Genomic DNA, 27,569 nt, shown 5'->3' with positions numbered 1-27,569 from the left:
TATCAGTTCACTGATGCTGACACATTATATAGAATTTTTAAAAATCTATTTGTTAATATCACCTCCAATCTCATTAGAAAAGTCTTTAAGCACTGGGAAACCGTGAAGCTCATGATGGCAGATACATGTTTTCCAAAATTTTGATTTCACTTGAAAGCTTGAATTTTATCATTATATAATATACATTATCAATATACCAACAAATATTGTTATTTTCCTTGATGTGACAGATTACTTTATTTTCAAGAAGATATTGGAAATACCCAAGTCTGAATAACAATAGTATGTCTTTCAGTCATTCTTTTGAGAAAAAATAGGGTTCCGAGAAAAAAGGCATCTCACAACTCAAAACAATCACAGAAGTTCTTTTCCTTAAGGTAAGCATCAGTACTTTGAGAAGCAGCAGAAACACTATGCATACTTCCCATTTTGTTACACAGAATACTAAAATACTAAAAAGGCGTGTACTCAATGGTTAATATTTAATAAAATTAATAGTTCTTGCCAAGTCATCAAGGACATTTTTAAGTAAAAACGACTTTTTCTTTTTTTAATTGTAAGTACATGGTGGTAAATAATACAATGACTACCAATACAGTTTGGTGCCACTGCCTCAATTTGTGCCAAGGGGCCAGGACTTTTACCTATTACTGCTTCTGCACCACCAGTGCAAATATCAACACAGTGAAAAGAGCAAGTAACATCTAGTATTATTAAGAAAGTAGCTTTAACTTCACAGATCCTTTGAAAAAGTCTGGGGAAACCTAGGGGTCTAGAGACCACCCACTTTGAAAATTCTATTATAGGAGAGCATAACAGATAAACTAAGCTAGACTAAGAGGTTCAGGTAAGAATTCCCAAAGGAAATAAGACTTAACACTTTATGTGCCAAGAGACTAAGGATGATCTTTATCTATCTGCTCACTCATTTATTCCCAGTTTCCGCTCAGTGTCTGATACACAACAGGTGCTCAATAATGTTGCTGAATGAATAAATGAGATGACAATTGAGCTGAGTCTTAAAGGAAAAACAGGGTTACAGGGAAAGCTTGGGGTAGATCTGGGGGTAGTCAGTGGCAAGAAATGAAGCTGGAAGAAAACACAGACTAATCTCACATTACATCAATGCCAAGATTCTGTACAAAATGTCGGCAAGTAGAATCCAGAATGACCAAGTGGGATTTATCCCAGGAATGCAAAGATTCAATTCTTAGGAAACAGATTACATCATCTCCATAGATGTAATCATGAGGCATAACATAAAAATGGTTTTTCTTCAGTTTTTTGCCTCGCTGCGTGGCTTGTGGGATCTTAGCTCCCCGGAAAGGGATTGAACCCCGGCCCGGCAGTGAAAGTACCGAGTCCTAACCACTGGATGGCCAGGGAACTCCCAAACAAAATGTTAACAGGATTTTTGAGCATAACGGTCTTTTCTCAGCTATTTCTCAAAAATACACTATTGTTTATTTTTTCTTTTTTTTTTAAATAAATTTATTTATTTATTTTTTTGGCTGCATTGGGTGTTTGTTGCTGCATGTGGGCTTTCTCTAGTTTCGGCGAGTGGGGGCTACTCTTCGTTGCAGTGCATGGGCTTCTCATTGCAGTGGCTTCTCTTGTTGCAGAGCACGGGCTCTAGGCATGCGGGCTTCAGTAGTTGTGGCACATGCGCTCAGTAGTTGTGGCTCGCAGGCTCAGTAGTTGCGGTGCATGGGCTCAGTAGTTGCGGTGCATGGGCTTAGTTGCTCCGCGGCATGAGGGATCTTCCTGGACCAGGGCTCGAACCCATGTCCCCTGCATTGGCAGGTGGATTCTTAACCACTGCGCCACCAGGGAAGCCCTTTTCTCTCATTCCTGATTGCTGCTTTTCACTGAATGTTTTTGTGGTATAATAAAAATATATATTTGGTCTCTGTCTCTGGTTCCTGGAACAGAATTCTTAAAATCCTGGGAATTTTCTGAGTGACAGGAGTGTCACTCAGTGTTATTCATAAACAGCCCCTTCTGACCACACTTGTCTATGCTAATGAGGTGACTCAGGGTTGGGCCCCTATGTAGCCTCAGGATGGAGAGAAGATGACACAAATGATTAAAAGGGGGGAGGGGATACCAACAGTAATTCTTATGGATCTGCACAAGCTGATTTTTATCTACATATAGAAAAAAAAATAAAAACAATAAGAATGGCAGGAAAGGAGCAAGTACTGAGAGGGAGATTGTCCTAGAAGATATTAAAAGATACAATAAAGCCTCAATAATTTAAAATGTGGCACTGGCACATAAAAAGAGAGCTAAGGGGCTTCCCTGGTGGCGCAGTAGTTGAGAATCTGCCTGTCAATGCAGGAGACGCGGGTTTGAGCCCTGGTCTGGGAAGATCCCACATGCCGCGGAGCAACTGGGCCCGTGAGCCACAACTACTGAGCCTGAGCGTCTGGAGCCTGTGCTCCACAACAAGAGAGGCCGCGATAGTGAGAGGCCCGCGCACCGCGATGAAGAGTGGCCCCCACTCGCCGCAACTGGAGAAAGCCCTCGCACAGAAACGAAGACCCAACACAGCCAAAAAAATAAAAATAAATAATAAATAAATAATAAATTAAAAAAAAAAAAGAGAGCTAAAACAAAGGAACAGAATAGTAAGGCCAGTTATATACCTAAATATAGTTAGAGGAATTCTGTATATGATAAAGATGTCATATTTCAATCACAGCGGAAAAGACAAACTGTTGATAAATGATTTTATAGCAACGGGAAAATAATTATCAGATATTGATACTTAATTTCCACCTTACCCTAATCCTAAGGTATTCAAAATTTAAATATAATTTTTAAAAAACCATAAATACTAGAAACATGAACAATCTATAACTATTAGCAAAAATACGGTTCTCACAAATATGAGCCAAAAAAAGCCAAACACAAAAGGAATACATACTACATGATTCCATTTAGATTATGTACAAAAACATGCAAAGCTCACGTATGGTGTTAGAAGTCAGGCTAATGGGAAAAATAGGGAGAGAGGAGAAAGGAGCATGAGAGGGTCTTCAGGGATGCTGTAACATTCTGTTTTTTGATCTGGTTACTAGTTATACAGGTGCATCCAGTTTGCGAAAATTCATTTGTAACATGTGCACTCTTCTATATGTATCTTATACTAAAATAAAAGTTTTATTTTTGGGAATTCCCTGGCAGTCCAGCGGTTAGGACTCTGTGCTCTCACTGCCGAGGGCCCAGGGCAGGGAACTAAAATCCCACATCCCACAAGCCATGTGGTATGGCCTAAGAAAAAAACAAGTTTTATTTTCAAATGTACTAGAAGAAAACATGGGAGAATCAATTTACAGTCCCAGAGCGAGCAATGCCTTCTTAAGTATGATATCCCAGTAGCCATAAAAAGGGTTAACAAATTTCACTACATAAAAATAAACTTCTGCACAGTAAAAAAGACCAACAATCCAACAGAAAAAATGGGTTAAAAATATGAAAATACACATTCCAGAAGGCAAATACAAATAACTCCAAACATACTATAAAATATGTCAGCCTCACTTATAAGTAAAATGCAATTAGTATAAGATACTTAACAGATTGGAAAAGATCAAAAAGTGTGGTAACACAGTAAATTGGTAAAAGTGTGAGAAAAGAGGCACAGTCGGGACTTCCCTGGCGGTCCAGTGGTTAAGGCTCTGTGCTTCCAATGCAGGGGGCACGGGTTCACTCCCTGGTCGGGGAACTAAGACCCCCACCTGCCGCGCAGCGCAGCGCAGCCAAAAAATAAATAAATTTTAAAAAGTAAAAATAAATTTAAAAATGAATTTAAAAAAAGAATTCAGGCTTCTTAAAAAAAAAGGAAAGAAAAAAGGCACACACACAATGCTAGCAAGGGTATAAACTGGCACAACCTCAATGGAGAGCAATTTGGCAATAACTGTTGAAGTTTAAAATGCAGATATCAAAAAGAATGTCTATATATGTATAACTGGATCACTTGGCTGTACAGCAGAAATTAACACAACATTGTACACCAACTATACTTCAATTTTTAAAAATACTGATAAAATGCAGATACCCTTTGAAAAATCAATGTAACTTTTGAAAATTTATTCTACAGATACACGTGCACATGTGCCAAACAATGGATGCACAGGTATATCCACTGCTGCATTATTTTTATTGGCAAACGAGTATAAGTATAAACGTCCATCAACTAGAAATTGGTTAAGTAAATTAAGTAAACATACACCTTTGCATGTACACATAAGAAAATGTTAAGGATGGTCGATCTGGATAGCAAGACTAAGGGGCTGGGTATCAGGGCTGAAAGAAAGACTTTTCGCTGCATACCTGTTGTACTTTCTGAATTCTAAATCATATATATGACCTATTAAAAGTAATTTTTAAAAAAATAAGTGAGAGAAAGTGAGCTAGGGAGATATGCACGGTCTAGAAAGTACAGAGCCTAGTATGCTATGATAAATAGTTAGACTCCATACAGAGGACAATGGGAAATCAATGAAAGAACTTTAAGAAAGGAAATAAGAGCCAGATTTGTGCTCCCCAAACCACATCCACCTTTAGGGACGGCAGCTTAACGTTTATGTAGAACTTCAGTCTGCACTATACTTTCACATTTATTATTATCTCATTTATCCCTCACATGAAGGAACTGAGTGCAAAGAGGTTATGTGATTTTTTGCCTAAAATCACAAAACCAGGTCTTTTTGCTAACAACACGATACAGGTAAAACGCCAATTTAGAAGTCCCCTACTCAGAGCTTTCCGAGTCCTCTACCCTAGGCACACTCTAACTATCCCACAGTTGGAGGGAGATACTTGGGGGCGACAACCCCTCAAACGCTTGAAAATACGTTACCTTCAGAATTAATACAGAAGTAAAATTCCCACAAGATAAATGTAATTAGGCATATGCAGAAAAACTTCAAAAGGCTGTAAATGTGGGAGCCCGGGTTTCCCAACTCTCAGACCAGACGGCTTTAGCCTTCAGCGTTCCCCAGAGAAGTACAGAAAAGTCTACAATACATGGCAAAACGGGAACGCCTGAGCCACCCTATGGGGCAAAGTGGAAGAGGAAGCCGGAAGCCCCCGGCAAGGAGAGAAGTGAGCCACCTACTCACACTCGTACTTCCGATTGACTGGAGGATACTTGGCCTTGATCGCCTTCTGCTCCTCAGTCAAATTGTAATCTCTAATATCTTCCTTTTCCAGCGCCATGACTGCTGCTTGGGCCCCAAACTCAACTTCCGCCCTTCATCAGCCGGACTTCGGCCCGGACTTACAACTTCCGCCCTGGACTCCGCCCCTTGACACACACCCTTAAAGGACCAGGACTCCATTCTCGAGGACTTACTTAATCCCCTAAGACTTCCGTCTTAGGTCCCGCCGCTTGGAGGAGATCTTTAAAAGTCCAAGGCCTCATTTTCTGGGCTTGCTTCATCAATAGTTCTTTCTAAGAACTAAGGGAACAAATAAATTGGAGGACCTAGGAACAAGGGACACTTGAATTAGACATCTCGAGGTCTGATAGAAGCCTTTTCTTGCAGCCTCACCCCCAGAGTTGACAACTAGACCCGAAAACATTTTAGACTCCTCATCTAAAGTCCTACTTTGAAGAGATCGCTAGCTTAACATCCTTCAAGAAAATGGCTGCCCCCAGGAGAGTGAGGACTAAACCTCTCACGTGACCCCGAGAGGCGCACTCTCACCAACCCCGCGCGCGCGCAATCGAAGGAAGTCGGCTCCGGGCCGGGTGGGGGCAGGGGAGGAGCGCGCGCTTCGACCCCGCGGCAAGCGACTCTGCGCGTCTGGATAGGCTACGAACGCGGCTTCCCCGCCCACCTCGCCGCTCGACGCGCTCCGATTGGCCGGTGTTGGCGCGAAGGTGCGCGAGTCGGCCCTCACTCAGGGGCAGCAGGAAACAATAGAGGCCGCGCGCGCAGAGCGAGCGCCCGCAGCCTCCCCGCCCCTCTCGCAAAGCTCAACCCGATTCCCCCGGCTTGCCTGCCCGCCATGGCCGACAAGGAAGGTGAGGGTGCCGGGGCGGCCACAGGAGAGCGGGGGTGCCGGGCTTGCGTAGCGGCCTCGACACGGCCTAACAGTGAGGACAGGCCGGACTCTGCTGAGTGCCGTCCCCGCCATCGCAGGCGTGAGGATAAATCGCCCCGCGGGGAGGGCTAACGGCGCGCCAGGTCTTCGGGAGCGGAGGCCCGGCGCAGCGGCGGGAGGGTGGCGGTGGGGGCCCCGGCGGGTGTTTGGTCCCTCCCCGCGCTCCCTGTCGGTCTACCTGTCTCTCTCCGGGTCCTCCCTGCAGCGCTCGCTACCCGCAAGGGTCGGTTTTCGGGCCTCCTCGCGGGTTCTGTGCTCTTGCCGACGCCGTCGCCCGAGCGGCTAACGGCGTCTGGCCGGGATGACCCCGGCAGTTAGGCCCCTTGAAGCTGGAGAGCGGTGTTGGTGCCTGCGCCTCGGGGAGATTTAGACAAACCTCCATTTCAGAATCGGGATTCTGGAGCCGTGCCGGTAGCTTCGGAAGTGTTTACTCGGTTTCCATTTGTGGTCGCTAACTTAAATTTGTTTTTAATGTTTTAGCAGCCTTTGATGACGCAGTAGAAGAACGTGTGATCAATGAAGAATACAAAATATGGAAAAAGAACACTCCGTTTCTTTACGATTTGGTGATGACCCACGCTCTGGAGTGGCCCAGCCTAACTGCACAGTGGCTTCCAGATGTAACCAGGTGATAGGAACCTTTTGAACGTTATTTTGTTGTGTTCTCGGTGTAGATTTCTCGCATTGATTTTCCCTGTTTTTCTTTCTCCAGTCACCCGTAGCGGACACGTGATCAGAACCTAGTGGTGACATTTTTTTTCTAGGCCAAAAAAGGCAAAATGTAAAACAACTTTGCAGTTTACCTGATAAGAGAAAACATGTTGTCTTCTTTATCTGATTCTGAATTGAATAGCCATATTATAACTATAGTTGACCAAACAGTAATGTAAAATTTGTCAGCTTTCAAAAAGTATTATGATGAGTCCAATTCTTTCAACAAAAGAAATTTGAATCTCACAGTCATTGGTAGTAGCTGGTTAATGCAGAGATGAATGTGACATGGTACCTGTCATTCAGAACAACATTTAAAAATTCTATATGTGAACTAAGTAAATTCCTTCAAAACTCAGGTCTTTAGAAGTCAAGAAATTTGCGAATTGTGGTTATTTGTCTACGTTTCAGCTCAACAAGTTTTATATAAATGTTATTAATAACTTAAGAATGAGCCTGCTACCTTCACATTGGCATTTTTTTTTAAATGGCGACATCTGTCCTAAGTATGTTAATAAGTACTTAGAAATTTAGAGCTGGAAGCTGGTTTATCATGACCAGGAGTTCCCATATTCAGCTGATCATCAGAATTACTTGAGTTCAGGATAAGTGGAGTCATTTCTGTCAGGAGTTCTCAGTTCAAACCACTTAGGAACTTGCGGCAGGATACTTGAGAATAGTTGAATGGTGATTCCAGATTATTGGACCAGAGGATCCCAAATATTGGCCACCCCATACTACTAAGTTATTCTAGAAAAGTTTTTCATATAATGTGATTAGTTATGTTTGGAAAGCAGTGAATAAGACTAATTAACCCAAGGCTGAAATCTGTGCTGTAGTCTTAGTAGCTTTGTACTTTATGAATCTAGGTAAATAAATCTTTTCTGCAGTATTAGACATTGGTCCAAATATCCTTCCCTTTTTTTTTTTTGGTATTCTACTCGAATAACAATGTCATTTACTTATTTATTTTTTTAGAATGAGGGATCCTTTAAGCAACTATCTCTGACATCTACTGTTTACTGTTTGTGTGTGTGTGTGTTCTTTTTTATTCATATTTTGTTTCTAAACACAAAAACAAAAAACCATACAATTGTAGTTTTGTAATATTCTTCTTCCCTCCCTCACTTGCTCTGGTTCTTTAACTTTCTAAATGCGGGTATCCCCAACTTTATGTTGACAGCCCTCTTATCTTTCTTGTTTTTCCTCATGTAAGATGTAGACACTTATTAACTCTGTGCAGAGGAATTTCTGTTGATTTATCTCTAGACCCAACTTCTGAGCGCTACCTGAATTTTCAGCTGTCTTATCTAGAGTATTTTATTGGCTTCCCCAACATGACATATTTCAAACTGAGTATATTTTTTCCATGGAGGACCCAACCCAACTTTTTCTATTGTTCCCATTTCTCCTTGTCATAGTTGACTTTGGTTTGACATTTCTTAGGTTTTTCCCCCTTTATCCACTTGACAGTCCATTTATAAGCCCTGATCAACTCTTGTGTAGCATCTTTCCCATCTAGACCATGGGTTCTAGAACTTTAACAGGCATCATAATCAGCTGGAGGGATTGTAAAACAGATTTTTTTTTTTTCAATTGACCGCGCCTTGCAGCTTGCGGGATCTTAGTTCCCTGACCAGGAATTGAACCCGGGCCATGGCAGTGAAAGCGCTGAGTCCTAACCACTGGACAACCAAGGAATTCCCTGCAGAACAGATTGTTGAGCACCACAAACCATCCCCCGCCTCCCCCACAAGTTTCAGATTGAGTAGGTCTATAGTGGATCTCTGAATTTGCATGCTGAAGTTCCCAGATGATGTTGATGCTATTGTTCCTGATACCACGCTTGAAGAACCTCTGTTTTACACTGTTAAATTAATCCTTCTGAGGTAACTCAAATGATGCTATGTCCCTTATAAGTTTTCCATGGTTCTTTGTTCCTTACAGTAAAGAGTCCAGAATGCCTTAAGCTGGCATTCAGTACCCTAGAGTCTGATTTTAATCTGCTTTCTAGCCTTCTCTCTCACTTTGTTTTCCCACATTCAAAGTCAGATTTGGACTTCAGTTCTAGTTCTGTTAGTTGGTAGTTGTGATATTAGGCAAGTTGCTTAATTTTCCCAAGCCATCTTTAAATTAGAATAGTACTTCAGAGTGTTGTTATGGTGTTTAAATGATATGAGGTATGTGAAATGCTTAACGTGGTATCTGGCACTTTGTAATCTTCCCCTTTGCTTATTTCCCTTAGAATACTGTCTTCCAAAGCCCTTGTCCCCCTCTTCTAGATTATCTCTCATTTTGAGACCTGCTCAGGTAACACTTCTTCTAAGAACGTGTCCTTTATTCCAGAAGTAATCTTTCGTATCTAAATTTCCATGTTCTTGGGTACTTTTCATGAATTATATGTTGACTTGTGTTTAAAATGTTTGTGTATATGACTGTTTAATTGTCCCTGGTTTTTTGAGGATATGAATCACATCTTAATCATCTTTGTGCTTCAGTAGCATTTGAACAGTTAGTTTACCTGATGTTACTTCCTTTCCCTTTTAATGACGTTAACCTAATGAAGTAACCTAAAGTGGTATTATACCCAGCAATTGGTTTCTTTCCCTCCAACTCCTTGTAAAGGGTGAGTAGTTAATTCGTATCTTATTCCATCAGACTTTTTCCTCAAAGTAATTGTAAATATTTGGCTAAGTTAAGAAATAATTACAAAATTAAGTGCTCTGTGGTGCTTATACTCAGCTCTATGGAAGATATGTGAAAAGTAGGAACTGTGGCTCTTAATGACTTCTTCCTCTCAAAACCTGGTTGTAATAGTGCCTTGTGCATACATGTATGTCACTGACTTCGTAGTCTCTCTTAGTGTACTGATTTGAATACTGACCATATATTGCTATTACAGACCAGAAGGGAAAGATTTCAGTATTCATCGACTTGTCCTGGGGACACACACGTCAGATGAACAAAACCACCTTGTGATAGCCAGTGTGCAGCTCCCTAATGATGATGCTCAGTTTGATGCTTCACACTACGACAGTGAAAAAGGAGGTAGGAATCTTAAAGGTGAAGGAAGGAATGATGTATGGGTTATATTTTTCATATCTCTAAATTATCATAAAGAGTGTGTACAGTTTGATAAAGTAGTCTCTCAAATTAGGAACAAGATAACTAAGCTTTGGAAAGCCTGATTTTGCAGTATAGATATTAGATGTCAGAAAACATATTTAACACATACTTGGTTCTGTACCTTTTCTGTAAACTTTCTTCAACTAAATTTGGTGGTGGGGAAATTTCTAGAATTGAAAGAAGCAAAAATCCACCATATATTATTGCTATGCATGCTTGCATTCTCAACATGGGAGATACTGCCCCTGCGGGAGTGAAAATTGGTTCTCAGAGGGGGGTGTGTGTGAAAACAATCTTATTCTTTGAACTGTTTAAAGCACAGATATACCTAGCATGCATAAACAAACACACAGGAATTTCATCAAGATATCAGAAAAAATGTCCTACAAAGTTCCTTACAGGGGCAATAATGAAAAAAAAGGTTGAAAAACACTGGCTTAAATTACACTTTCCGGGTTTAAGTGGTAGAAATGACTTAACCATGGCATTTGCTATATAGTGTAGGAAAATTAAATGAGTGTTTAATTACATCCTATTTTTAGGAGATATTCTCAGGGCATAACTGTTCATGAAATACTTTTTCCCTTTCAGAAGAGATAGAAATGAGTGGGTTTCCTTTATTGTTGTCCTTGAACTCAAATTATTACTGGGAGGTAGAAGATAGGCTCTCAGTATTGAGAGTTTTGCCCTAAAAAATGAATGTTTAATGTTTTTTATCTTAGATTTCTCCTGATTAGCAGAATCCATTCTTTTATCTAAGATATTTTGGGTTCCAGTTACTTGCCAGGATTGTAATGTGCAGTTACTCTTTTGATCATTCCATATTTAGGTTAGGGTAATATAGAATGCAAAATAAGTTCTTAGGATAAAGGTCAGCAAACATGATTTTGTGTCACTGACCCAAGTGTGTGAACTATAGGCTATGGTTACTACAGAGTTATTCTCTAGGTAGGCATCAGTGATTGAGGGGATAAAACGCTGAACTTAAGAATCAAGACTGGGACTTCCCTGGCAGTCCAGTGGTTAAGGCTTCGCCTTCCAATGCACGGGGTTTGAGTTTGATCCCTGGTCGGGGAGCTAAGATCCCATATGCCTTGCGGCCAAAAAACCGAAACATAAAACAGAAGCAATATTGTAACAAATTCAATAAAGACTTTAAGAGTGGTCCACATCAAAAAAAAAAAGAATCAGAAGATGGGCTTGAGACCCTGTTGGGCTGCTCACTAGCTGTGTGGCTTGAGGATAAATCATTTAGCCTCTCTGAGCCTGTTTCCTTTTTATTAAATAAATTGTCTTTAAATAGGACTTTTGGTTATTTAGACATAAAACAAATATTCTGATTGGTAATATAATAAATCATCTTTAATAAAGCAGGGAATTCCCTGGTGGTCCAGTGGTTAGGACTCATGCTCTCACTGCGGGGGCCCTGGTTGGATCCCTGGTCAGGGAACTAAGATTCGGCAAGCCTTCACAGTGCAGCCAAAAAAAAAAAAAAAATTTTGAAGTAAATATAAAATACTGTGAACCCCCCTCCCCCTGTAAATCTGTCCCTTATGGATCGCTGTTAAATTGATAGTTTTTTGAATGGTTTATCTATCCCATTTATTGGATCACTCATTCAACAAATAGATTAAGTATTACTGTATGCCAGGCAATTTTTCTTGGTACTGGGAATACAGCATAAAATACACTTTCCTGGCCTGGTGTATCTTGGACATCTTTCTGTGTGAGCATATGGAGATGTGTCTCCTTTTTGATGGCTGTATACTATACTATAATTAACCATCCCTCAATTAACATTTAAGTGGTTTCCAATCTTTTGGCTTCAAAAACAGTTCTTGTGCATGTATCTTGCATAGTTTTGCTGTAGAGTGATTAAGTGGAATGCTAATCAAATGGCAAGAACATTTTCAGTTATAATTGGTACTGCTAAGTTGCCCTCCAAAGAAAGATTCACAATTTCACCAATAGCAGATGTATTGATGTCTGTTTCTGCATGCCTTTGCCAACATTGAATGTAATACTACACTCTTATTTTACTTTGCTTTTTTCTTTTTCCTTTAATGGCTGCACCACGCTGCTTGCAGGATCTTAGTTCCTCGACCAGGGATCAAACCCGTGCCCTCAGCAGTGAAAGCACGGAGTCCTAACCACTGGACTGCCAGGGAATTCCCTACTTTGCTTTTTAAGTTATTCGTGATGTTGGACCTATTTTAAAATATTTGTGTTTTGTCTGTCTCTCTCTTGAGCTGCCTATTTATGTTTTTCGCTCATTTTTTCTTTTGAGTTATCTCTATATATAAGGTAAGTTATCCCTAACCTAATAGGTTATAGGTAATTTTTTTCCTCTTTATTTTATAATTTTGAGTCCTATTTAGTTTAGAAGCTTTGAATTTTAAATTATCCAGCTTTCCTCTGGTGTCCTTCAGATTTTGTCATTCATTGAAAGGCCTTCATTCCAAGATTTTAAAATAGTTAGCTGTTGTTTTCTGGTACTTTTATGTTTTGACCATTAAAACTTTAATCTTTCTTGTATTTGTTTTGGTTTTAGAGGTGAAATAGGAAAACGAGCTTTTTTTCTAAGTGGTTAGCAATTTTTTTTTTAATGCCATTTGCTGACTAATCCATTTTCTTCACTGTTTTTGTTGTTGTTTTAAGTATAGTTGATTTACAATATTGTGTTAGTTTCAGGTGTTCGGCATAGTGATTCACTGGGTTTTGGGGGTTTTTTTGGTTTTTTTTATATTCCATTATAGGTTACTACAAGATATTGAGTATACAGTAAATCCTTGTTGCTTATCTATTTTATGTATAGTAGTTTGTATCTATTAATCCCATACTCCTAGTTTATCCCCCTCAACCCCTCCCCTTTGGTAACCATCAGTTTGTTTTCTATGTCTGTGAGTCTGTTTCTGTTTTGTATATAGATTCATTTGTATTCTTTTTTAGATTCCTCATGTAAGTCTTCCCTGGTTTTTGAAATGGCATCTTTTAACATACACTCCAGTCTCTTTCTGGTAACTGAGTTTTTTGAGTGGCATCAAACCAATTTACTTTTATGTTCTGATGATACCTTTATCCCCCTTACTAATACTTAACAATTAGAGGAACTATGAAAAATACCAGTAATATGTGTGATATATTTGTATGACTCTATTTCGCCCTATTCAATCCTCACAAGGAAATCAATACTTACAGTTGTTTTGTAACTTGCCCTAAGGTTACATAGCATATCAGCTCCCATTCCTTCCTTTTCTCTTCCTTTTACCTCTCCTTCGTCCTTCAAATCACCCTCGGATGACTGAACAAGCTTGGTGCTTAAAGCGGGACAGGTGCTCTCCATGTGGTCTCAACAGTGGTGGAAGTAGATACATACTAATGTCTCTTAAAGCTTCTTGGGTTGTTGTTAGATAGATAGCTTCCTAGTCCCTCCTTGCTCTCAGATGAAATGTCCTGGACTCTCAGATTGAACTATTGTAACTGATTACCATCTACTTGACCCCATTTGGTTTGAGGTACTTGGTGGCAGACAGCTTCAAAAGATCATTAAACTTTCAAAGAGAAAGAACTAAAAACTGGCTTAGGCTTGTTTTGACATTAAAAAGAATTTGTGTGTTTATATTAGATTCAGCCTGGCTGTGGTCACATTTTAAGCCTGAAAATAGATTAGGTTTAAAAGTTTACTTCAGACTCTGTTACCAGGATCTTCAAATATCAACAGATTTATTTTTAGCAACTTATTTGGGGAATGGGTTTGGGGGGCGGCGTTTGTTTTTAAGTAATCTTTAGTCTTTTGCCTCAATATATAATAAACTATTACTAAATCATGATGAAATAATGGAATATTTGACTCAAGATGTTACAACTTATTCCTCTTAGTTTCAAAATGTTTATGAACTCAAAAAATGGCACGGTGGTAGAAATTAGAATGCCGGTTATCTAGTTTGTCAGGCAGCATTGGTTGGGAGGGACACAGTGGTGCCTTGCGGGAGGATGAGAGAGGGCTGGAGATGTTCCATATTTTTATCTGTGTGGTAGTTCCCCTGATAATATGCATATGTAAAAATTCATCAGGCTAGACACTTTTACTATATTGTTATGTCTCAGTCTTTTTAAATAGTATTTTATATGGAGAGAAGCAAACAAAATAGCAATATAGTTAGACCTTGATAGTCATTCACTTTATTGTACATTGCTACCTCAGTCTTTCTTTCCTACATCAGATTTGGCCTTTTGCGTATCACCTTCAACTTGGGGAATCTCTATTTGTTAAATAGATAAATCCTCATCTTCATAAATCTCAATTATGAATCCTCTAAGCTGATTTCTTATTACTGTACTTCAACTACAGTTAGGGGGGGCCCTTCTGATTAGTAGTATATAGCTGATACTGAAATAACCCACATTATATAACAGTTACCCCTTGCTCTGTGGGCTCCATGCCAGCTATTGCTCTTTCCTTGTTGGTATCTCTTTTCTGGCAATTATTCTTTTTTGTCATAGTCATCTATAATTGTGTGCTTATCTTATCTCCCTGTGTTTGGACTAAAAGTTCTTTGAGATCACATATCCTAATCATGCCTTCTTTTTTTACATTGTAGATACTTGTGGTCTAGAATTCTGGGGAAAAAATTGTTTAATGTGTTTGGTTTTTTTTTCTCTTTTAGAGTCTATTTTGAACTGTTTCTAGGTTTTTAGCTTGTTTAAACTACTGCTTTTCAACTTATAAAGTTATTTTGAGGTTGAAAGTTACCTGCTAATTATATTACCCAACTATGTCTCTGCTTTGTGAAAAGATTTTTGTCCTTCAGAGTGTCATTTTCATCTACAAGTTACTCTCATAACTTTGTTTTATGGGTAAGGTATTTGAGGTTCAGAGAAATTGAAGGCCTTCACCAAAATCACCAAGATAGTAAGTGGCAGAGTCAGTTATGCCATGGCCTGACTCTTAACTCAGGTACCTTATCATGCTGCCTTCTGTAATTCTTTGGCTACTTATTAACTACCTTTGTTTAAATATTGCTTTGCCAAGATTTACATAATCACAAATTATATTGTTATACATTTTATAATGGTACTTGGGAGAATTCTGTAAGTGCATACAGTAGTCAAATATGAATAAAAAATGTTTTTGTCTAGTCCTTGCCTACCTGGTTTATTTCAACCAAGGACTCTGGTTGGCAAGTGTAAGTGGGAGGTCAGGAAAGTAGAACCAGCTGTTGTGGCTCTGTTTTTCCTCACTGGTGTGAGGAAAGATGTGACACTATTTCAGAAAGGTCATCCCAAACTAGAGTTTCAAATTAATAGTAAAAGGGACTCTTTAGTACCTAGCACACTGTGTACTTGATATTCTTTAAAACAGTAACTTAGATTTTATTGATTGAGCACATTCTTTTTGATAGTTTAAGTGAGGCTTGAAAGCCACTTAGTGAGAATTTTTGAAGTGGAGTCAATAGTGTTCCTTACTTTTAGATAGTAATGTAATACTTATTAGGTATATTATTACCTAAATCATTGTAGGTGTAGCTGAAAGTACCAGGCTAGGGATCAGAAAAATAGGGATTCAGTTTAGGTTCTGCCATAGTCAAGTCACCATAAACAAATTAAGGTAGGTCCTCTGAGCTTCTCTTTTCTGGTGTAAAATTTTTATTTTTCTGTTTTTTTATTTTTTATTTTTGGCTGCGTTGGGTCTCTGTTGCTGCGCGCGGGCTTTCTCTAGTTGACAAGTGGGGGCTACTCTTCGTTGCATTGTTCAGGCTTTTCATTGCTGTGGCTTCTCTTGTTGCGGAGCACGGGCTCTAGGCTCGCGGGCTCAGTAGTTGTGGCTCACGGGCTCTAGAGCACAGGCTCAGTAGTTGTGGCACACAGGCTTAGTTGCTCCGTGGCATGTGGGATCTTCCCGGCCCAGGGCTCGAACCCCTGTCCCCTGCATTGGCAGGTGGATTCTTAACCACTGCGCCACCAGGGAAGCCCTCGTGTAAAATTTTTGGAGATAATAACTCTTCCCTACGCTGTAGGGTTATGGTAAGAATCAAATGAAATAAGGAATGTGAACACACTTTATACTGCTAACAAATGTTTAGATCGCTTCTAGTATTACACCAGTTCGTTGATTAAAAGCCTTGCCTGTGTCATACTTGGAGTGACATAGAGTAGCTCTTGCTTTGTCCTCATTTGCAATTAATTTATCGTATTTACAGAATTTGGAGGTTTTGGCTCGGTTAGTGGAAAAATTGAAATAGAAATCAAGATCAACCATGAAGGAGAAGTAAACAGGGCACGCTATATGCCCCAGAACCCTTGCATCATTGCCACAAAGACTCCATCCAGTGATGTTCTTGTTTTTGACTATACGAAACATCCTTCTAAACCAGGTACTTGCCCTCTTCGATTCAAATACAAATGATGAGTCACTGTGGGGATACATTGCTTCTCTCAATTTTTTTTTTTTTTGCTTCTCTCAATTTTAATTGCTTGTTATTCTTTGTATAACTTAACATCTTGTGACTTATATTGATATGTGTGGGTACTCTTCCTTCATCCTTCTTCCCTACGTGGGGAAAAAAAAATGCTTTTTTACATAGGATAGAATGTGCAGCTCTCAAGCATTATCTATTTGGTCATAATGGGGGCTGTATGTCTCATAAAAAGTAAGAGCTTTAGACCTCTTGATAAAAATTCCATTATACTTAGTAGATCCAAAGAGGAAGTGGACTGGATAGTCTTGATGTGTCTGTTACTTTGTAGACCCTTCTGGAGAGTGCAACCCAGACTTGCGTCTCCGTGGACATCAGAAGGAAGGCTACGGGCTTTCTTGGAACCCAAATCTCAGTGGGCACTTACTTAGTGCTTCAGATGACCATGTGCGTATCCTTTCCATTTTGAAGCAAATCTGGGCTATTTATATCAGTTTTTTTCCTCTGGGGTGTGTCGGGAAGTGAGACCCTTTTATATAATAGTTAATTTTTCATTTAAGACTATCTGCCTATGGGACATCAGTGCTGTTCCAAAGGAAGGAAAAGTTGTGGATGCGAAGACCATCTTTACAGGGCATACAGCAGTAGTAGAAGACGTCTCCTGGCATCTGCTCCATGAGTCTCTGTTTGGGTCAGTTGCTGATGATCAGAAACTTATGATGTGAGTAGAATCCATTTTTTTCTCAATATATTATCTAAGTTTTATATTTAGTTACCCATTTCAAGCCTTTTTCCTGTTTTTTCTCTTTTACTAAAGCTGGGATACTCGTTCAAACAATACTTCCAAACCAAGCCACTCAGTTGATGCTCACACTGCTGAAGTGAACTGCCTTTCTTTCAATCCTTATAGTGAGTTCATTCTTGCCACAGGATCAGCTGACAAGGTCAGTGTGATTTATTCTCCAAGAAAACATAGGGTGGATTTCTCTGGCTTCTTTTGTTAATATTTATTTATTTGGCTGTGTCGGGTCTTAGTTGTGGCACACAGAATCTTTCGTTGTGGCGCGCGGGCTTCTCTCCAGTTGTGGCGCGCGGGTTTTCTCTTCTCTAGTTGTGGTGCATGGCTCTCTAGTTGAGGCGTGCGAGGTCAGTAGTTGTGCTGCACGGGCCTACTTGCCCTGCAGCATGTGGGATCTTCGTTTCCCGACCGGGGAATCGAACCCGCGTCCCCTGCATTGGAAGGCGGATTCTTTACCACTGGACCACCAGGGAAGTCCCTCTCTGGCTTCTTTTGAATGCACAGAGATCTTTTAGTTATGGATTTTCTTTTTCTCAATAAAAAAATTTTATTGATTGCACTTGCTTTCCTTTTTGTATGTAGACTGTTGCCTTGTGGGATCTGAGAAACCTGAAACTTAAGTTGCATTCCTTTGAATCACATAAGGATGAAATATTCCAGGTGAGAGAAACTAATGCTCCTTCCCCCCGCCCCAAGGGAAATCTGAGTGTGGGAGTGGGCACACTTGTGCCTTATCCCATTGCTATAAGTAATAAAAATCTTCTTTATGCCTATGCTGATCTCTGTATGAATTGGGATTGTTTTCCCTCCATTATTTCTATACTTTCTCAAACTGATCATTTGTCACCTACACTCTTGAGGTATTAAACTTAGTGCCTGATTATTTTATCAGCCTTGTTCCTGACGCTTGTCTCTTCCCTTATTTCCACTCCTTTATCCTTTAAAACTTGCTGTATCTGTTAATTTCACAGTTCATTCCTAAAGTACTGACTCCATGTTTTCTGCCTCATCCGTTTAATTAAGCTCCATATGCAAAGCCCTCTGACTCAGTTCAAGAAATAATTGTTACATTATGTTGGAAGCTTAATGCAAGGGCACTGTGAGGAGTACATTATAGTCTTTGCAGTCAGTCCTATGTGTAATACTGAATTCATTATAAGTACTTGGGTAAATAATTATTTTGTGTGTGATCTGTACTTTAGTTCTTAGGTCAGCACTGGATGACATTTGGCTAGAAGCTGGAATTAGACAATAAGAATAAATGAGATCTTCAAAAATATGAAATAGAACAAAAGCTGATATCCTGGGTCTAGTAATGGGTTAAATTGTTAAATCTAATGTTAGATTTTTTCCTCTCAATTTTCTAATTGATGGCTTTTTTCTTATATATAGGTTCAGTGGTCGCCTCACAATGAGACTATTTTGGCTTCCAGTGGTACTGATCGCAGACTGAATGTCTGGGATTTAAGGTAAGTCTTGTTAATTTACTCTTTGTGGAGTTATTTTCTTACACTTTGAAGAATTACTCAAGGTAAATCTGTTTTAACTTTTTTTTTTTTTTCTTTTTTAAAAAGTTATTTATTTTTGGCTGCGTTGGGTCTTCGTTGCTGCGCACGGGCTTTCTCTAGTTGCGGCAAGTGGAGGCTACTCTTCGTTGTGGTGCGCGGGCTTCTCATTGCAGTGGCTTCTCTTGTTGCGGAGCACAGGCTCCAGGCGTGAGGGCTTCAGTAGTTGCAGCAGCTACACATGGGCTCAGTAGTTGTGGCTCGCGGGCTTAGTTGCTCCGCGGTATGTGGGATCTTCCTGGACCAGGGATTGAACCCGTGTCCCCTGCATTGGCAGGCGGATTCTTAACCACTGTGCCACCAGGGAAGTCCCTGTTTTAACTTCTGAAAATCTTTTTGTGCTAGTAAAATTGGAGAGGAACAATCCCCGGAAGATGCAGAAGATGGGCCACCAGAGTTGTTGGTATGTTACAGATATTGAGCAGAACTGAAATAGTTTGTGATTTATTGTCCTCTGTCTGCTTTTCATCTCTGTTTTCCTTCCTCTTTCAGTTTATTCATGGTGGTCACACTGCCAAGATATCTGATTTCTCCTGGAATCCCAATGAACCTTGGGTGATTTGTTCTGTATCAGAAGACAATATCATGCAAGTTTGGCAAATGGTAAGTGTTTCTTTATTTGGGCGAGTTTAGATAAATGAGACCTAGTATCACTTCATATTTATATACTTCATCAGTACAACTGGCAACTCTGTTCAGTTTACTCCCAAGTGTGACTTGCCTGCACATTATCATTTTCAGCTGCCTACCCTTTAACTTTATCAAGTTGTCTCACTGGTATCTCGAACTCAACTAAACAAAACTGATCTTTTATTTTCTCCTTCCTTTCCTTACTCCCCTCACCTCCTGACTTTTTGTTTTCTATATGGCTTCAATGTCTCCCCAGCTCACTAGACTTGAAAATTCAGGTCTTCCTCTATTGTCTGTTCACCTCTAGGTGCGGTTCACTTATCAGATTTTATATTGTTGATCTCTGCAGTGTTTCTCCTGTCTTTACTCAACTTACAAACAGATATAACCAACTTTCCTGTTTCTATTCCACACCTAGTTTTTTGGTCAGGTTCTCACTACTACTTGCTGGGCTATTGCAATAACCTCCTAATTGTTGGCTTGCCTCCTGTTTCTCCCTCTTTGCTAGCAGTCGAATCTTTAGGAATGATCATTCCCTTGAAATTACTTATGAACATGCCTAGCACAGTTCCTCCTGCAATGTCACAGCATCAAAGAGTACCATTTCTTCATGAAACTTGCCTAGATGTCAAAAACATTCCCTGCCTTTATACCCCAATTGAAGGTGATCACCCTTCTTTGAATTTTCAGAGCACTTGGAATTTAATAAAAGCAACTGTAATATCTGATATGTAGCAATACAAGAAACAGTTGCCTTCTGGAGATGGATGGTGGTGATAGCTGCACACAGTGTGAATGGACTTAATGCCACTGAACTGTACAGTTATAAATGGTTACGATGGTAAATTTTGTTATGTGTCTTTTACCACAATGTACAAAACAACTGCATGACTTTTAAGTGACGGTAGCCTAATAAATGAAAATAATTCAAAAGAAACTTTTGGTGTCTCAGAGTAGATCTAGAGCCAGGAAGAAACTCCAAAGGTGAGTTTTTGGCTCAACATGAGGGAAAAAAATTTTGATATTCAGAACTTTCTTATGGAATAGCCCTATTAATCAAAAATAAAGAAATAAAATGGGAGTATTTGTGGCCTATGAGATTAACACATTATATACTGCATCGATACTTTGGAATATTATGTATCAGAATGAAGTATACTTAGTTTTATAAGCTATTCATGATATGCTAATAAGTAGGAAAAAAGCAGATTATAGAACAGCATGATAGAATCCCTCTTATTAAAATTTGGGTGTCTAGTCTTATGTTTAATTATATGTAACTATTTAATAGAAGGCTGTTTGCCAAAATGTGGTTGGTATGTTTAGAGAATTCTTGTTTTCTTCTTTATACCTTTCTGTATTATAATTTTTTATAATAAGGATTTGTTTCATGTATTAACAGAAAATCCACTTTATCCTTTTCCTTGTAACATACCCACACAAAATTAATATAAAATATTAGAGTTCTAACAAGAAAGTGAAATGGGCTGCCTTAGATAGCCTGTCAATGAAAGGTATTTTAGTAGTTGCCATGGGAATGTTGTAGGAGATTAAGCTACATCACCTTCAAGGCCATCACCTCCAGTCCAGGTTGTTACTTTACTCCGTTTTGGGGGGGGGGGGAGGCTGTTTGTTTTGGGTTTTTTTAAGAATTATTGTGATATAATAAGTAGTAAGCATTTGGTCTTTGTCCAGGTTCCTGGCACAGAGTTCCTAAAACCCTTGGGATTTCCTGAGTTGTAGGAGTCTCTGTTGCTATTTATAAGTAGCTCCTTTTGGCCACACCTGAGTTCAGGCTAAGGAGGTAACTTAAGGGGGCCCCTATAAAAACTCTTGGGAAAGCTCCATAAAAAACTTTCGATTTCATGAGCTTCTGGGTTGGTGAATATATCAGTGCCACCAGAGGGGTGTGGAAGCTCTGTGCTCCATCCCCACCTTGCCCTGTGCATCTCTTCCATTTGGCCATTCCTGAGTTATAATCTTTATAATAAACCAGTAAAGTGCTTTCCTGAGTTCTGTGAATCATTCCAGCAAATCATCAAACCTGGCGGGGTTGGGGGGGGCTGTGAGAAAATTTATAGCCAAGTTGGGCAGGAGTACTCGGGTAGCCTGGGCACTCAGGGCTTGACACTGGCCTCTGCTGAAGTGAGGGTAGTCTTGTGGGATTGAGCCCTTGGTCACAGTGCTACCTCCAGGTGGTCAGCATCAGGACTGAACTGAGTTGTTGGACACCCCATCGGTGTCAGGGGAGAAGATACCACACTTTTGTTGTCAGACTACTCACATAATTGTATACATTGTTTGTCCCTGTAGTCAGATTGTAAGCTAAGACTATCCCATCCTCTGTAGCACCTACCCTAGTGATACTAAGTGCATAGTAGATACTAAGAACAGTAAATTTTGCCCAAGTGAAAGTGGTTTCTATGTTTAAGATGCTCTTGGATATGGGTGTTTCATCAAGTAGTACAAGTAGAGTTTATTTTATGCAAGAACAGTTTCTCTTTTTAAAATATTTATAAATTGAGATGTGGAACATGGTTTTTGCAGTGCAGTCACAGAATTGTGCAACCATCACTACAGTCAGTTACCCCAGAAGGAAACCCCACACCCAGTAGCCATCCCTCCCATTTGCCTCCAGTCCACCCAGTACTAGGCAACCATTAATCTACTTTCTCTATGGATTTGCCTATTCTGCACATTTAATATAAATGAAATCATACAATATGTGACTGACTTTTTTATTGCCAAGTAATACTCCATTGTATGGATATATTATTTGTCCATTGTTTTTACTTTTTGACTGTTACGAATAATGTCTGATTAAAAGACTCAAGGTTGATTATCAAGACAAATGGTAACCATACTTCAGTTTTTAGGGAATATCCTAATCCAGGGGCATTGGCCTGTGGCCAGCTGCCTGTTTTATTTGGCACGCGACTATACTTATCCATTTGCAGGTTGTTTGTGGCTGCTTTCATCAAACAACTGCAGAGTTGAATAGTTAAAACAGATTATATGCCCCACAGTTTGTCTCCCTGGCCTCTCTATTTGAAACCTTAACTTCAAGAAGTAACTTTCATGTTTACTCAATATCCTTTTCTCTTTTTCTTGTTTTTGGCAGGCAGAGAACATTTATAATGACGAAGACCCTGAAGGAAGCGTGGATCCAGAAGGACAAGGATCCTAGAGAATGTCTGCACTTCTTGTGATTTTAGACTCCCCTTTTCTTCCTCTCAACCCTGAGATTGATTTAACACTGGTTTTGAGACACAGACTTTGGTTATCCCTCTATAATAAGTTCTATCAACAATGTTATTAGTCCAAACAGAAGGTGTTTTCTAAATATTAACTGGGGGCTTCTTGATTCAGCAAAGCCACAGACTTATATTTAAATTTTCTTCAGGAATTTTCTAGTAACAGAGGTCTAAAGTAGCCACAAAAAGGGGAATATTGTGTGTGGTTATTTTTCTTCTTATGCTATATCCCCAAGTTTTTCTGACTCATTTGAGTAAATGCTAGAGTGAGTAAGAAATAGAGCCAAGTGAGGTAGGTGTCTGAGCCATGAAGTATAAATACTACAAGATGTCGTCTTTATTCAGGAAATAGGGGAGATTCAAGTCATATAAATTCCTGCTCTAAAATCTTCACACCAAACTTTCCAGGATACACATTTTCTTACATAGACCAGTCTCCTCTCAGTTTCTTCAGTTAAGTCAAAACAATGTGTTCCTCTTTCCCCATATATTTTTGCTTGTTAGTGTATTTCTTGAGCTGTTTTCATATTATTTCTTTCCTTTCTGTGAAATGGTTTTAAAAAAAAAAAAAAAAAAAAAACTTGGGACCACCAAGTTGTAAAGATGTATGTTTTTACCTGACAGTTATACCACAGGTAGACTGTCCAGTTAAATTGAGAAGAGTGAATCAATAGCTTGTATTTGTTTTTAAAATTAAATTAATCCTGGATAAGAGTTGCTTTTTTCTTTTTTTTTAAGGAGTTAGTCCTTGACCACTAGTTTGATACCATCTCTATTTTGGGTGACCTGTTTCACCAGCAGGCCTGTTACTCTCCATGACTAACTGTGTAAGTGCTTATAATGGAATAAATTGCTTTTCTACATAACCCCACGCTGATGGGTTTTATTTAATATATAATATCCATCAAACACCAGTCTCTGGCTTCTAGAAGAGTTGTTCAGATGACAGTTATTTTCTATGGTCTTTGACTACCAAGAGCAGAATTAAATATAATAGACCCAGAGGTATAGTAAAGAGCTTTACTCCTTCCCAGGGAAAGTGAAAGACATAAAATACTGAATCAGAGGTGCACAGATTAGTCTTTGATAAAATAACATCTTTTTGAAGTCTGTCTCTAGAGAACTACATGAACTTTCAAGAATGTCAGAGGCAGTGTGGCAGAGAGAATTTAAGGCAAAATTTAAATTTGGAAAGGGTGTTTGACCTTTTCTCATAGAGAGGTTGAATCTCCCCAGTATTTTTTTCACTGGGGCCTGTACTTAGAGGTTAGAAAAATAGGCTCTTGAAAGCCAAGTGCCATAACCAGGTAAAATGCCCAGTTCTTCAATCACCCAATTTAACTGAGTAGATCACTCTGACCCAAAATCATTTTCATGAAGTGAAAAATCAAAATCATCTTTGGGGAAATCTGGATTGGTTCTTTTTTCTAAGTCAGTAGTTCTTTTAGAGTGTAGTGAAAATTACCATGACACAAGAGTAAATCTACATGAATCAGCACAGACTTAAAGAAAAGTAAACTTTGTAAAGGGATTCAATTAAAGTCTTAACACTCATGGCACAGAAGAATTCAAATTTTAAACCCATATACAGTTGACCCTTGAACAACGTGGGTTTGAACTGCACAGGTCCACTTATAACATACTTTTCAATAGTAAATACCACAGTACTATACCTGCAGTGGTTGGTTGAGTCCGTGGATGTGGAGGAACCTCGGATACCGAGGGCCAACTAAGTTATATGCAGATTAACCCCCACGTTGTTCAGGGGTCAACTTGAATATAAGGAAAATCGGCTGCCTTTTTGACTCCACCTGTGTTCCTGAAAAACTTTCTGCTTTGGGTCAACAGAAGGCAAGATACATTCTTCACAATACAGCAAGGTGTGTCCATACATTCATCCTTTACTTTGTGTGGAGGGTTGCTGATGGGTGACAGGAGACTTCTTTTTTCCATTCCTCAGTGCATTGAGATCAGTACCAGCAGCCTATGAAATAGAATCCAGCTAAGAGTTGACTGATAGTATTCTGCCTCCGGCCAGCCCTAGAATCTTTTTAAACAGGTCAGCCAGTATTTGTAACTTTCCCAGAGTGAACTGCTTGCCAAATCCCTGGCACTCCCTTTTCTGTTTAGAAAAAAGTATGTCCAAAGGGTACTTAGTGATCCTTTGCTAAGGAGTTTTTTGTCGTCGTTTCTTGGTTACAGATTCGGCCATATGTTTCTAAACAGCCCCTGTAAGGTTGAGAGAAAAAAGGATAAGTTTAAACTTTCTGCAACTTGAAATAACACAGTATAAAGTTTTTGTGGGGTTTTTTTGTTTGCGGGTTTTTTTTGGGGGGGGGGGGGGTGCGCTGCATGGCTTGCAGGATCTTAGTTCCCTGCCAGGGATTGAACCCGTGCCCACAGCAGTGAAAGCGCTGAGTCCTAACCACTGGACCACCAGGGAATTCCCAGTATAAAGTTTTTAATAATGAATTTCTGAAGCTTAGTGCGGGCCATATTGAGGAGAGATTGTTAGAGTGTGTTTTGCATCTAATCAAGGATGACTTTGGGAGGGGCTAGTTAAAAATTTTTTCTCCCCACGTTAACTTTACACACAGGTATTACAAGGCCTGAAATTCTGTAATTTCAATTCTTTGAATTAATCATTGTCTTTTCCATGTTGTACTTTTCATCTGATCCACACAAAGGTGTTTAGCAGATCATTTTCTTCAGTTACAAGGTTCTAGTAATCTCCCAAACAATGAGCGTAGTCAGTTATGCCTGGATGAAACATGGTAAAAGAAAATCCTAGTATGGGAGTTCCCTGGTGGTCCAGTGGTTAGGAGTCAGCACTTTCACTGCTGTGGCCCTGGGTTCAATCCCTGATCGGGGAACTCCTGCAAGCCACACAGGGTGGCCAAAGGAAAAAAAAATCCTAGTAATTTAGGAAAAGCATCAGTAATAATAGTTATTTGTGAATTTGAATCCAAAATGTAGGATTAACTAGGAAATTAATAAAAATTTATGGATATTTATCTAGTATCCAACTTGATCTTTTTTAATCCTTAGTTTCTTTATCCAAGAGAATCCAGCACTTTATAAAGAATGTGAGGACATATTGGTATGTAAAGAACTTAATGGATAGGTGTGTTGCTTGTTTCACAAATTATGCAATAATCATGTCCTTCAGTCTACAAACAACACCCTCTTAAGCTTTTTAAATGACTGTTAACAGATTAATTTAGCCTTCTTGGCCTCCTTAGTCATAGTCTGAATTAGGTACTCTAACTGCCTTCTCTGCTATTCTAAGGAAACTTTATGAATAGCAGATGGGGTCAGGTAGGGTGAGGAAAGTAAGAATGCACAGAGCCCAGATGTTTTATCCTGTTCTGGATTTCCTGATGATAATCAGGACATATTTTAAGTCCTACTAGAAATTGAAACATTCCAAATGAAGCCTGAATGCTTGAACCAGGCAACTTGGAAGTTTGTGTTATCCCTAAATGACTTACTTGTCATTAGACACACAATCTTTTTTTCAGGCACTAGTCTTGTTAGGAAAGCAGCAACAGTGCAGACACCGCTCTTGTAACCTACAAGGATCACCTTGAGGCTGTGTCTGGATTCCACCTGCCTCAGAAGTGGGAGCATTATCCTGTTCCAGGCTCTTGGGTAGCACAGCCGTTTAAAAAAAAAAAGAGCCATTTTCCATCTGTTCACAAATGAGCACAATTTGAAAATTTCCTTTTTTTTTTTTTTTTTTTTTTGCCTTTCACCGTCAAGAGAAATTTCCCCTGAGCAACATCTGCCCTCCCCACCATTCCCTCAGCCAGTTAGTTGAGATTTGGGTAGCAGCAAAAACTGACTTGTACGTTGAGAGCTCTTCAGCAAGGCTGATCCTTAGCTGCTCCATCTCTTTGTTCCTCTGTTGCTGGAGTTGCACCCCGCTTCTTAGCTGCCTCTGTCGTTCTTCCATTTCCTCCAGCTGTTCCTGCATGAGGGCCAAGAACATTTCTAATGCGCCGAACAATAAAAACCTGACATTGTCCATAATAGTGTATTTCCTTACACATTGTTTAATCTCCATAGCAGTGTTGAGGTTGAGAAACAGAATTTGTGTTTTGACAGTGATACTGTTTTTGACAGTGATACTGTTCTGAAAGGAGTCTTGTCTGTTAATCACAGCTTACATCTTAATAAAATCCTGCAAAGGGTGGACAGATTCTCAGAGGGACTTTTTTGGTTCCCAATTTTAAGAAGTGTCGGGGGCTTCCCTGGTGGCGCAGTGGTTGAGAATCCGCCTGCCCTGGTCCGGGAAGATCCCACATGCCACGGAGCAACTAAGCCCGTGCGCCACAACTACTGAGCCTGCGCTCTAGAGCCCGCGAGCCACAACTACTGAGCCCCTGTGCCTAGAGCCCGTGCTCTGCAACAAGAGAAGCCACCACAATAAGCCTGCGCACCACAACGAAGAGTAGCCCCCACTCTCCGCAACTAGAGAAAGCCCGCGCACAGCAACAAAGACCCAACGCAGCCAAAAATAAGTGAAAGAAAAAAAAAAGTGTCAGGGAGGATTTTGATTGTCTAGTGGTGGTCTAGAATTTTATAGACCCTTTGCTCTATGTACAAGTTTGTTTCCGTTAATAATCAGTAGTTTTTATAATACCCTACAACTTCAGCAATTTAAGTTGAAAGAAACCAAGTCTTTGTGTAAGCAGTTATTCTTGAATATTATATTTGAAGCTCCTTGAAGTCAGAGATACCTTTACTTAGTACTTACCACAACATGGCATGCAAATAGATGCTTTATTAGTGAGGGTATCAGAGTTGTTATATTTCCTATATCCTTTGCTTATTACATCAGGACAATTCGTTCTAAAGTGCTAAGTTGGAAGGTGAAGGTGCTATGCCCTGGAGGCCCTCAGGGGTCTTCAGATAACTATTTCCCATTCTGCCAAAACCAGGCAGG

At 39.7% G+C, this 27,569-nt stretch overlaps 3 protein-coding genes across 14 annotated transcripts in view; 1 reads left to right on the top strand and 2 right to left on the bottom strand.

Moving 5' to 3' along the window:
• Positions 1-5,713, bottom strand: part of ZBTB8OS (zinc finger and BTB domain containing 8 opposite strand) — a 78,606-nt gene extending 72,893 nt beyond the window's left edge. For 2 of the 8 annotated variants that reach the window (XM_082412005.1, XM_082412012.1), the window contains exon 1: positions 5,133-5,283. In XM_082412005.1, coding sequence (XP_082268131.1) covers positions 5,133-5,229 — 97 coding nt within the window. In that variant the 5' untranslated portion in view covers positions 5,230-5,283. Of the gene's footprint in view, positions 1-5,128; positions 5,291-5,365; positions 5,498-5,621 lie in introns of those variants that run through there. The other 6 variants (XM_082412010.1, XM_082412006.1, XM_082412007.1 and 3 more) reach the window with 6 other exon arrangements.
• Positions 5,714-5,877: 164 nt separating this feature from the next.
• RBBP4 (RB binding protein 4, chromatin remodeling factor) lies at positions 5,878-23,487 on the top strand. 5 transcript variants are annotated; one of them, XR_014250458.1, is made up of 13 exons: positions 5,886-6,040; positions 6,601-6,748; positions 9,734-9,879; positions 16,158-16,331; positions 16,705-16,820; positions 16,934-17,094; positions 17,191-17,317; positions 17,755-17,832; positions 18,565-18,641; positions 19,083-19,140; positions 19,230-19,340; positions 20,058-20,208; positions 22,489-23,487. XR_014250458.1 is itself a non-coding variant. In XM_082411558.1 (12 exons), exons 1-12 carry the CDS (start codon positions 6,025-6,027, stop codon positions 22,552-22,554), a joined length of 1,398 nt encoding a protein of 465 aa, XP_082267684.1. In that variant the 5' UTR covers positions 5,878-6,024; the 3' UTR covers positions 22,555-23,487. The 5 variants fall into 5 exon arrangements, 3 of the variants coding, with proteins under 3 accessions (XP_082267684.1, XP_082267683.1, XP_082267685.1); XR_014250459.1 differs by having other exon boundaries at positions 5,889-6,160; XM_082411558.1 differs by lacking the exon at positions 20,058-20,208 and having other exon boundaries at positions 5,878-6,160.
• The window catches only part of SYNC (syncoilin, intermediate filament protein), a 17,111-nt gene continuing 12,671 nt past the window's right edge, over positions 23,130-27,569 (bottom strand). The window contains exons 3-4 of the mRNA XM_082411544.1: positions 26,467-26,591; positions 23,130-24,850 (exon numbers count right to left, since the gene is read on the bottom strand). Coding sequence (XP_082267670.1) covers positions 24,775-24,850; positions 26,467-26,591 — 201 coding nt within the window. The 3' untranslated portion in view covers positions 23,130-24,774. The remainder of the gene's footprint in view (positions 24,851-26,466; positions 26,592-27,569) is intronic.

The sequence above is a fragment of the Balaenoptera physalus genome (assembly GCF_965194825.1).
Source record: "Balaenoptera physalus genome assembly, chromosome: 1".
Taxonomy (NCBI): domain Eukaryota; kingdom Metazoa; phylum Chordata; class Mammalia; order Artiodactyla; family Balaenopteridae; genus Balaenoptera; species Balaenoptera physalus.
This window is presented reverse-complemented; position numbering and strand designations above follow the sequence as displayed.